Consider the following 12,233-nt stretch of genomic DNA (forward strand, 5'->3'; position numbering starts at 1 on the left):
GGTTGGGGACCACTGTTTTACACCTTTCTTCCAGTCCAGACTGAAAGCATCTCTCACAGTCTAAAGCCTTTACAAAAGCCAAGGCACAAGCTTCAGGGGGCTGCAATGAAGGCAACCATAGTGCCAAATCCAGATGTTTTGGCATCAGAGAATTTAGTCTAGACGTATACCGGTCGGGTCAGACTACCATTTCAAAATGAACAGTCAGAAGTGTTAGCACAGGCACACTAGAGGCAGAGTTTATTACACTACGCAGGCTAACAACCCTGGGGAAGAAGAACCCCTTGTAGATAAGAATTTCAACCAGCTCCTTTAAAAAAAAAGAATACCATCAATACCATTGTAACCCCATTCTCCTTTGGTCAATACAAAGCAAAAGAAGATTTATACAGAGTAAGAAGCTGGAAGAACCCCCTGCTAATCCAACCCAAATTTGGGCAGAGGATTTTTATCTTGGCCCACACATAGTGTTGTCCTCTGGCTGTCACAAGCAGCAAGTATCCGATTTTCTAACGTCAGAAGGTTGGGGTATATCATCATCATTTTCAATAAAAGCAATATTTACCAAGAGCTGCCATTCCTGATCTCAGGAGGGTAGTTGTGGCCCTTCCATCTGCCCTCTAAATGAAAAGGGTTGAGTATGCGTGAGTGCAGTTTCTCTCGCCAGTGCAGACGCATGGTGTGGCTGGCCAAAGCCACGTAGTCTCTGATCCCTCATTTGTACGCAGCAGTCTTTTAAAAAAAATATTGTATTATAATAGGAATCTCTTTCCATCTCTGTATTTTGGAAAAGTGTCAATCGTCCGTGAGGTCCTGCACAAAAAGAACTTCTGTGTGGCTGAGTCCAGCTTCCTGAAGCGTGGGTGGATTGGGCCACTCCTCTGATGGAAGGCAGGGCAGGACACGGCGAGGGAAGTTGGCCTCGATCTGGAACTTCTCTGGGCTCTCTTTCAAAGAGAATAGGAAGTCATGGATCACCTGGAGTAAAAGCAGAGCATTACTTTCCATCGGACTTGCCTTGCTAAGACGTTTTTGCAGCAGTGGAGTAAAGCAGTTCAGTGTACTTGTCTAATTTTAACACCCCCTTGTGGAGGATATCCACAAAGATTTTATCACAAAAATGCAGAGATGGGTGCCCATGGGAAGTTAGAACATACCCCTTTCCTATATAACATCACCACATTATATAGGAAGCCGCATTTTCCCAGAGATGCATACCTGAAGGATTGTGTGGCTTAAGAGAAAGCAAATTTATATCTTTAAAAATACAGGTATGCACCCATAATAAATTAAGCAGTAAAGGAAGCAACCTCAAACAAGCCTTCATTATCTAACCTTGCCAGGCTATGCATTAGACACTAAAAGAGTTACAGAAATGAATCCAGCCATTGCTATATTTTGCTTGAAGACTTTTAAACTTTGCTTAGTTTCCATACTGCTATATATTGCACTCCTTAAGTACCAGAAAGGTAGTTCAAGAACTTAAGATTTGTGTCCTCCATTCATCAAAGTATCTCCCACCAGACAGAAAAGCATGTGTATCTCTGCTCCATCCTCACCGTTAATGACTGTGTAAAATGGAATCGCCGTTCCACTCTGGAGTCATTAGGCATTTTGAAGATGATTTTGACACTTTCCGGGTCATCAGGATGAGGCTCTGGCGGAAGGCATTCCGATTTCCGTTCTTTCTCTTCCTGCAGAGTCTGTAGGTGAAGAAAATGGAGACATGGCAGCATCTCCTGAAGTCTGACACAATCCCAAAAGAATTGTAGCAGTTAACACCTTAAGAATGATGCCAGTGCATCGCTAACATCCCTCAAAACCAAATTGTTAATCCACCTTTTTAATAGACAAAGCTATAAGTGTCAGAAGATATTAGCAATGGTAAGGCTGCGAAATAATTTTTAATGCCAACAATGCCCATCATCCAGTCCAAATTATTTTGTTTAGATCATTTACACCCTGCTTTCCTCCCCCTAACAGGGATCCAAAGCAGCTTATAACATTGTTCTTTCCTGCTCTGTTTTATCCTCATAACCACCATATAAAATAGATTAAGCTTAAGGAGAACATCAGGCCCAACTGAGCTTCACGGAAGGGTGGGATTTGAACTTGGGTATCCCAGATTCCTAGTCCTACACTCTTGGTGCTCTACAAAAGTCCCAATTAATTCAATGGGAGCTTCAATCTCTTCCATGCTTCAATCTCTTCCATAGAATAAATTTAACTGGTTTCTGTTCTTTGTAAAGTATGATGGATTATGTCCAAGGATATCTGATTTACTAATCTTTTGACAGAAAGCGCAAACATGTATACTGATTTCTACTGTGCTCTGCCTGGATCAAAGGAAAGATTTGATGGATTAAGAAAAATGAACCTATGGGGAAAAAGATACTAAAAAGATGAACTAACAAATGGACATTTTAATGGGTTTGCAGTAACGATATCTCCAAATTTCATTGTTCAGATCAAAAACAGATTCATTTGGCATGATTATACAAAGTGAAATTTCCACTGTAGAAGACTGATCAGATCATAATAAAATGAAAGGGAGAAGAGCACATTATTTCAATTTCCATTCTTAACTATCAATCTTTCAAATGAAAAGATAATGCAGGTCAAGAAGCAACAGTGAGAACTGAACATGGAATCACCGATTGGTTCAAAATTGAGAAAGGAGTTCGACAAGGCTGTATACTGTCACCTTGCCTATTTAACTTGTATGCGGAGAAAGGCGGGATTAGAGGAGTCACAAATTGGGATCAAGATTGCAGGGAGAAATATCAACAACCTCAGATATGCAGATGATACCACTCTAATGGCAGAAAGAGAAGAGGAACTAAAGAGCCTATTGATGCGGGTGAAGGAGGAGAGTGCAAAAGTTCAATCTAAATTCTCCCTATCAAACTGCTACTTGCATAAGTTTATTGATCGAGATGCATCGTATTTCAAAATCACTAGTAATTACAGCAGCCAGATTGGTGTAGTAGTTAGGAGTGCAGACTGCTAATCTGGTGAGCCGGGTTCGATTCTGCACTCTCTCACATGCAACCAGCTGGGTGACCTTGGGCTCACCAGGGCACTGATAAAGCTGTTCTGACCGAGCAGTGATATCAGGGCTCTCTCAGCCTCACCCCCCTCACAGGGTGCCTGTTGTAGGGAGAGGGAAGGGAAGCTTTGCTTTGAGACTCCTTCAGGTAGAGAAAAGCAGAATATAAGAACCAACTTTTCTTCTTCTTCTTTGGGTAGAGAAAGGCGGCATACAAGAACCAACTCTTCCGCTTCTTCATTACTGAAGCACTTCTTAATACTGCATATTTTTGAGGAATGTTTCCCAGCAAGGGTGACACATAACCTCAGAATTATGCCACAGCCCTAGAGGGGTTATGCTGGTTGGGAAAGGGGGATTTAGTTATTTTAGAAATATCATGGTCAACCTGATGGTGGTGGCTGGAGTCCAGTGCCATCAGTCCTCTTTGAATTTGTTGGGGTTGTTTCATTGTTTTTTTCTTTACTCTCTGTGTGAAGGTTGGAGGGGGGGCACCCGCCTTTAGGATTAGACCAGCACTGTAGGTTGCTGGGTCACTTCAGGGCTGGAGGGTGGGTGGGGACCAGGGCCAGCTCCCATCGCTGCTGCATCCTGGCATTTTAATCCCAGCAGTAGGCAGCGCAGGCTGCCACTCTCCAACCTATGTATTTTGTTCAGAATTGCATCAAATAAGAAATATGAATTGAGAATTAACTGCCAAGAATCTCAGCTCTAGGAACTGGATAAATGAACATGAAAACCTCCTTTCCCCTGAGATTTTAAAAAGACAGTCTGAATGCACTAGCTGTCAGGCACCTTGGAGACTTTCAATAAATCTATTAGCATTTAACATGAAACATGACTCCTTTTGTTTTTGGTATCACAGGCTACTACTGCTACCCCAGCCTGAACTATTTCCTCAAATATCTTTAACCGCTCCTGCGGAGCGGATAAAATAAAGCCCTAAGGGCTAATGGGGAAGAGTTAGGGCGGACTCTGTCCGTGATAAAAACTCAGGAGGGCGGCTCCTGATTCGCCCCTCCGAGTACAAATGGGCTTTGAAACTAGTCAATGATAAACCAAGACATGTAGCACAGGAAAAAAAGCACTGGTTCATATACAGTAGATCAAAACTCAAATGTTTAATCATGATGGCTCAGTGATTCTAGATGACAATGAGCCATCATGAAGTACAGTTTAATACTTCTACGACTGCTTCATGGTTTTCATTAATTTTTGTAGAGCACTTTATCTTATTGTGTTCATTCTGTATTTAGTGAATTTCTGGATTAAAGAACTGAGAATTATTCTTCTATCACAATAACGCTAGATAACCATAAAGTGAACAATTAACTGTCTCTCCCTCACTTCCCATTTATAAAATATCTGGTTTCTCACAGTTTCCTTGAGGCAGCACAAATCACATGCAGTCCTAGCTAGCCCACCCATTCTCATTTTGACACTAGGAATCATCAATTGCGATCCACTGCTACTGATGCATTTGTTTCTCACCCGTTTCCTCCTCTCTTCTGCCAGTTTCTGCTGCTGCACCTCCTCCTCCTTTCTTTTCTTCCTCTCCCGCTCTTCCTTTTTCTTGCGTTCTTTCTCCTGATCTGCCCGTAAGGAAGCCAAGTAGGCCTCATCCTGCTGCTGTCTCAGGACCTGAGTTTGGTTTCTCTCTTCTCTGACAAAGGGACATAATTAGTATGCATTAAATATACTTAGAATAATGTCTGTGGTCAAGAACATAAATTTCAAACTTGCTTAACAGGTATATTTCACAAACTGAAAACGTGGTTATGGGTGTGACACTCAATTCTGGGTGATGGCTAGCCTCCAGCTGTTTCTTGATTGTTAACATGCCTCCTTCCTCCCCCTCCAACAAGGATCCCAACATGCAGCTGAGCAGTAGGAATCTAAAACCATGGTAGTAAATGTAAATAATTTTTTAGAAGAATGTTATGGCTATCCCTTGCCCAGTACCACATTACTGCCCAACCCCAACACTACTTGCTTATTAAGCCCAGAACTGCATTGGTTTGAAAAGTCCCATACTCAGAGAGTTCCCAAATCAATGGGATCTATCACTGGGGTGTGGGATAAAAATTTCCTTGAGGAAATGAAGGGTTCAGTGATCTCGGTGGCGTCTGCTGGATGGCTGGTGTTACACTGTCTCTGCTTCCAGAGAGGCTAATGATGCTCCCACTGGCCCTCTTGTCAGGGGAAGTGGAGCAAGTCCCTTTGGGCATGCTGAAGGGCTAGGTAGCTGAGTTTCTACTTTCAGAATGTGATGAGGGTGGACAAGTGCACTCCTGAGATTCAGGCGATTCTGACCCTCCTGAAGATATTTTGTTGTTCCCAAGAATCCCTCATCATGATCTGAGAGCGCACACTTCATGAACAGGCATTCTAACGTAAAAACCTTCCTTCTCCTTTGGCTCTAAAAGGGTATATAGCACAAGAAGTAAAATCCTGATACCAGTGGGTCCATGCACACAGAACAAACTTTCCTTTTCAAAAGGTCAGCATCTTTTAACTCTCGACTTCTGTTAGGTCACATTGGGATGGATATATTTTATCAATACTGTCTGCAAATTGCTGAGGGCCCACAAGCTGACCTGCCATTGGATCAGGGGACAGGTAGCCAAACAACAGCTGTTGCTTCTCCTCATAGCCACTGTCACCCACACCTCTGTTCATACTTCTGGAAAGAGCAGGCAAGCAACAGCGAGGGAAATATCAGGAAAAGGGGCCTTGTTAGTGCTAGATCATCTGCTAGGATGTGAGACCAGCAACTGCTTAACAATTGTGGACTTTCGTTTTGGATTAACTGGAGAACCTAAAAAACCCAAGGCTAGGATGTCTTGAGACTGCTCACTTGTCATCTTTGTTCTTTTTAACAATAAGACAGTCAGCTAGAATGAGTGATCTAGTGTCACTCTTCACATGCAACATTAGCCCATTCTTGTTCAATGCACGCATCCTATTTTAATCCCTTACATCCTGTACAATCAAATTCAGCAAAAAACAAGGAGGGGAGAAATGTTACAGAGAACAGAAAACAAAAACCCTAACCTGAACAGTTAGGACCTAAAAGGATGAATGTTTGTGTGAACTAGACAACAAGTTACAAAAATATGTCAACATTTATTTTGTGCAACTTTTTTTTTTTAAGAGTGAAATTGGTGTATGTATAAAGGCAGATGCCTTTGCACACAACAGAATTCCTTGGCATCCTGAAATATGTTGTCTATATCCTTATCCATCCATGGTTCCTCTATATATTTGTGAAACGCCCCTATGGGAGGAGCGTGTCCTGGGTGTCCAAGTTGAATATGGGCCAGTCAGGATGCGACCAGCACACCTGGCTGCACCCTGATTGGGCCGGCCCCTATGCTCGCCTCCCTCACAGGGGGCATATTATGGGGAGAGGAAGGGAAGGCAATTTTAAACTACTTAGAGACACCTGAGGCCTGCTGGGGGACTGTGGACAATTCCAGTTCTCTCAGACCTCTCAGCCCCACTTCCCTCATATGATGTCTGTTATTTGGAGAGGAAGGGAAGGTGATTTTAAACTGCTTAGAGACATCTGAAGCCTGCTGGGTGACTGTGAGCCATTCCAGTTCTCTCAGAGCTTTCAGCCCCACTCCCTCACAGGGTGTCTGTTATGGGGAAAGGACGGGAAGTCTATTTTAAACTGCTTAGAGACAGCTGAGACCTGCTGGGTGACTGTGGGCCATTCCCAGTTCTCTCAGCTCCAGTTCCCTGACTGCATGTCTGTTATGTGGAGAGGAAGGGAAGGCACTTTTAAACTGCTTAGTGTCACCTGCTAGGTGACTGTGGATCATTCCCAGTTCTCTCAGAGCTCTCAGCCCCACTTCTCACACAGGGTGTCTGTTATGGGGAGAGGAAGGGAAGGTTATTTTAAACTGCTTAGAGACAGCTGAGGCCTGCTGGGTAACTGTGGTCCATTCCAGTTCTCTCAGAGCTCTCACAGCTCCACATCCATCACAGGGTGTCTACTGTGGGGAGATAAAGGGAAAAGCTGTTTTTAAACCGCTTTGTGACTCCTTTGTGTAGTAATCAGCAGGGTACAAAAATCTCTTCTTCTAAGGGGCAACAGTGAAAGAAGCATGTGGGCACATAACATTATATCAAAAGTAAGAAAATGGAGACAGAAGGAGTAGGGCCACAGAACTGGTAGGAATTGGTTGCCTTGTAATCTCCCCCTAAGAAGAGTCTCCAGTCTGATTTTCCCTTCACATATCTGAAGACATGGCTCTGGAAAGATCATCTGTAGCCACTATGTCACAATTCCCAGAGGTCAGTCCTCTCCCACACTCAACTAACATTCCAAACCACAAGTTCTTGACACCCATCTCTCCACACCCATGCCCTCATTTGCCACCACGCCACCATCCCCCCCACAACACACATATTCAGTCTCATGCCCTTACAGACTGGACAACCCCTCCCCTTACTCTTCCCAGTACCAAGCTCTCTGTATCTTAATCTCTCTCTTGCTTTCTACCTCCCTCTCTCATTGCTATTTTCCTCCCTCTCCCCCCACTAGTGCCCGTTGTATCAGCTACAATGGGCTTTAATACTAGTGAATTGATAAATTGAAATTTTCCATCAGATCCATTGATTTTTGACACTCTAAAAAAGGTTTTATATTTATTTATTTTACTGGCTGCTTTATGTATTTTATATTTTATCATTGTATGTGTGTCAAAATTAGACCTCTGAGGATTGAAACGCATTAAGTCTAAGAAATTCTAAGACCTAAGATTGTACAAGTGCACACAATAACTTTTCAATGGCCTTTGTGTGTGTTTTTAACTTTAAAAAAAACTTTAAAGTTGCACAAAATAATGGGCAGATATTTTTTAGCTTGTTGTCTAGTTCACGCAGGCATCCAGCCTTTTAGGTTCTAACTGTTCCAGTTAGGTTTTTTGTTTCCAATCAAATTCTGCCACAGAAACAATTTGCCACTAGAATACATCAGGATCAGGGCACGGCATGTCAACAGAGCAGTAAAAGGAAGATAACAGCCTCTTTTCTACCTTCAGGATGTGTTATGCTATATGCCCAAATACTCAAGGGAAATTGAGAGTACCACAGTGAGTAATCTCAAACACAAACAGAGGTCATAGACTTCAAACAAACATGGGAAGTGGGGGGGGGGGAGCAGCATTTTTAGCCTGAGTACCAAATAAAATCCAGGAACTGCACATGAAGATGGTGGTGTGGTTGCAAACAGGGTGGCGGAGTAGGAAATAAGTACTGTGTTCAACACAGAGACAACTCCTCCTAGGGATAGCAGAAATGACAGCATCTACTCTTCAGAGAAACAGCAGCCCAGCACAGACAGATGCCTCAAGAATCGGCACCCTCAATGGCAACACTGCATGCCTATGCAGTACCAGCACCACCCTGTTGGAAGGGGCCCACCAAATGTACTAGAGCAGAAGGAACTGCAGCTCATGACTTTGCTACTCAAGATCCGAAATGGGTCCTGGACCAGACCCCTCTGATTCTGGGATGGATCTGAATCAAATGGTCCTCTTCTGCACAAATGCTGCAGTTCAATGTGTGGATTATATTTTGTTCATTTTGATTGAACTCAAAGCACATTTAGGTGGGAAGGGAGAAAGAGCAGGGTTGGTTACCAGCTTACCTTTCTAGGCGCTCAGACACCAAGTATGTCTGGTTGGCATCCATGATGAATGTCAGTTGATTAATGAGGTCATCAGGTTGGATGAGTCCTTCTAACCTTCCCACTACAGTCATTCTGCGATCTTTCAACATGATCATTGCCAGGAATGGGTAGGTGTTTTCACGCAGAGCCTGAGACACTAGATAACACAAACTGTAATCACTACAGGCAGTCTCTAGATGCAAAGGGACAAAGATGCACATTCACCTTAAGCCCTTTGTTCTTCTAGTCAAGTAGCATCTACTTTGACTGAAAGTTGTCTCAAAGGTTTCAAAAGGCAATTGTCCCAAAGGAGTCTTCTCTAATTCTACTACCTATGATTCTTATAACTAGCCAAGTCTTTTTCTGCACAAAGATCATGTGCTACAATCCCTCCCCAATGAAATGCAGGGATTGCTCTTCTTCAACAGCAGGCTTTTACAACCAAGATTTACGATCAAGAAGGATTTGTCCTGTATGAGTTTCAGCCCAATGGTAAATTTGTGTTAGAGATCTGGTATTAAAGATTTCTTCAGTGTTAATGACATGAAAAGCACCCTTCCTGAGGAAAGTGGTATATTTAAGGATCGGCCATAGTAGACAACAGAGTAGATGAGAGAAGCCAAGTATCAAACTTAAGAAGAATACACCCAGAGAAATCCTGAGGGGAAGTAAGATGCCGATCATTCAGCTCATCCTTTAGAAGAACTTTTAAGGGGATGGCCATAATGGTTTTCAGAATTTAGTAGGTAAAAAATCATAGGTTGATTTTTCACTGACAAATGTCTGTTTTAATCTCTTAGTATCCTCACAATCTGACTATGGTCAGATTCAAATGAGTAGCCGTGTTGGTCTGAAGTAGCACAATAAAATCAGAGTCCAGTAGCACCTTTAAGACCAACAAAGATTTATTCAAGGCGTGAGCTTTCGAGTGCAAGTGATGAAGAGTGCTTGCACTCAAAAGCTCCCGCCTTGAATAAATCTTTGTTGGTCTTAAAGGTGCTACTGGACTCTGATTTTCTTGACTATGGACAGGTAACTGAAATTCAACAGACTTCTACCCACGGACCACAGTGCGTTCCTGACGCAGGCAACACATCAAGTGGTGAACTTCCTGATACCTACTGTGTGACACAGTGCTGGGACTGGATGGGCCACTGGCCTGCTCTTCCCTTGTCTTTGACTCGGAAGTTACAGCTGGTCCAAAATGCGGCTGCCAGGGTCTTCACTAGAACACCTTTGAGGGCCCACATTCAGCCGGTGCTTCGTCATCTGCTCTAGTTACCAGTCTGTTTCTAAATCAGATTCAAGGTATTGGTATTGACCTTTAAGGCTATACGCGGCCTGGGTCCCGTCTACCTGCGGGACCGCTTGTTTGCTTATGCCCCCCGCAGGGCACTCCGCTCTGCGGGTATGAATTTACTGGTTCCCTTACTGGAACCACGGGATGTTCGCTTGGCCTCGACCCGGGCCAGGGCCTTTTCAGACCTGGCCCCAACCTGGTGGAATGAGCTCCCAGAAGAGCTAAGGGCCCTGCGGGATCTACCAGCTTTCCGCAGGGCCTGTAAGACGGAGCTCTTCCGCCAGGCATATGGTTGAGGCCAGGGCAGCTCTCCCACTAATCCATCAGAGGATCCCCTCCAATATTGAGATCTCTAACATCGAGATCATTGTTAGATCTATTGTATTGGTGCCACCCTCTTCTGAATATTATTCTCCCCACCAGGCTGAACTTGGGGGGAAGTCGGGTAACTAAGATTAGAATTGTGACCACCGCCGCTTATATGTTATATGTAACTTGTTGCTGATGTTAATTGGGGTTTTTATGGGGATTTTATTGTGTTTTAACTGTTTATATTGTAAACCGCCCTGAGACCTATTTGGAGAAGGGCGGTCTAATTAATTAATTTATTAAAGAAAGAAAGAAAGAAAGAAATAATAATGTGGGTTTTCTTATGTTCTTATAAACAGACTGCCCCAGCACTATTTATCTAATACAAAGAAACAGAATAAAAGAAAAACACGAAAAACAGCTGCCAGAAGAGGTTATTTTGGCAGCCTGGTTCTAACCATTTGCTTTGGACATGCCTCATAAGTACAGTAAAATCCCCCCTCCCCAACAACTATACATAAAGCTGCTGTCTAAGGCTGCAGTCTGATGCAGTTACCTGGGACTAACCTACTGAGCAGGTTATTAAAAAGCAAGATAAAATCAGAAAGGCAGAATTGAATATGATGTTACCTCTGTATCCCTCAGGCTTATTTGTGGAACAAGCCCAGAAAAGCATCCTGGAATTTATAAGAGAGATCACTTCAGGTGCACAGAGAGTGTTGCTGTAGGGAGTGAATAAGAAATAAACACTTCAAGTCGCATCTAGAAGCCACATATATCAAAACTTCATAAAGACAATTCTCAATTAACCTACCGACAGAATTCATCAGTATCTTGATGGTCATCTCCATGAAGGTAAACCAGCAGAAAGCGCAGCTCCCTCTTTGCATCGTTCAGTGCCTTGAAAAAAAGTAGAAATAAATTTAGAGGTACTTTTGCAATGTGCCCAAGGGATAACTGCCAGTCATCAAGATATTATTTTGCTTCTCTCAAAAAGTCCAATGCAGAGCATGCAAAGGAATTGTTTATTCACATCATCGTGCATAGCTGACCTTCTTAATTAGAAAAAATTGAAGACAGTCCCTCTTTCCACTTTCCCAAGTACATATTGCTAGTATAAAAGGTAAAAGTATCCCCTGTGCAAGCACAGAGTCATGTCTGACCCTTGGGGTGACGCCCTCTAGCGTTTTCATGGCAGACTCAATACGGGGTGGTTTGCCAGTGCCTCCCCCAGTCATTACCGTTTACCCCCCCAGCAAGCTGGGTACTCATTTTACCGACCTCGGAAGGATGGAAGGCTGAATCAACCTTGAGCCGGCTGCTGGGATTGAACTCCCAGCCTCATCGGCAGAGCTTCAGACTGCATGTTGGCTGCCTTACCACCCTGCGCCACAAGAGGCTCTTATTGCTAGTATAAAGCAATAAATACAATACTTAACTTGTACATGGCCTCCTCTCAGCTATCTCATAGGCCTTGTCCAATAACCCCAAGAACACACCTTTGAAGGTAAAGCTAACTATCTATCTATCTATCTATCTATCTATCTATCTATCTATCTATCTATCTATCTATCTATCTATCTATCTATCTATCTATCTATCTATCTATCTACCTACCTACCTACCTACCTACCTACCTACCTACCTACCTACCTACCTATCTACCTATCCATCTATCCATCTATCCATCTATCCATCCATCCATCCTATATGCTGCCCTTCCTTTGGGGGCTCAGAAGAGCTAAAACCCACTGTTCCATTACCTAGTCATTGTTCCATGGCAGAAATTTCTATTTTTTTTTTTTTATGTAGATCAGTGGTCCCCAACCCTCAGGCCGGAGACCGGTACTGGTCTGTAGATCAGTTGGTACTGGGCCGCAGCTCCTCCTCGTCTT

The 12,233-nt window shown here is 43.3% G+C and overlaps 1 protein-coding gene across 3 annotated transcripts in view; it reads right to left on the reverse strand.

Moving 5' to 3' along the window:
* Window positions 1-213: 213 nt before the first annotated feature.
* Window positions 214-12,233, reverse strand: part of FAF2 (Fas associated factor family member 2) — a 31,434-nt gene continuing 19,414 nt past the window's right edge. For all 3 annotated transcript variants that reach the window (XM_077326336.1, XM_077326335.1, XM_077326334.1), the window contains 6 exons: window positions 11,153-11,238; window positions 10,969-11,060; window positions 8,709-8,886; window positions 4,541-4,712; window positions 1,560-1,703; window positions 214-978 (listed from right to left, as the gene is read on the reverse strand). In XM_077326336.1, the coding sequence (XP_077182451.1) occupies window positions 796-978; window positions 1,560-1,703; window positions 4,541-4,712; window positions 8,709-8,886; window positions 10,969-11,060; window positions 11,153-11,238 (855 nt within the window). In that variant the 3' untranslated portion in view covers window positions 214-795. The remainder of the gene's footprint in view (window positions 979-1,559; window positions 1,704-4,540; window positions 4,713-8,708; window positions 8,887-10,968; window positions 11,061-11,152; window positions 11,239-12,233) is intronic.

This window comes from Paroedura picta, chromosome 3 (assembly GCF_049243985.1).
Source record: "Paroedura picta isolate Pp20150507F chromosome 3, Ppicta_v3.0, whole genome shotgun sequence".
Lineage (NCBI taxonomy): Eukaryota > Metazoa > Chordata > Lepidosauria > Squamata > Gekkonidae > Paroedura > Paroedura picta.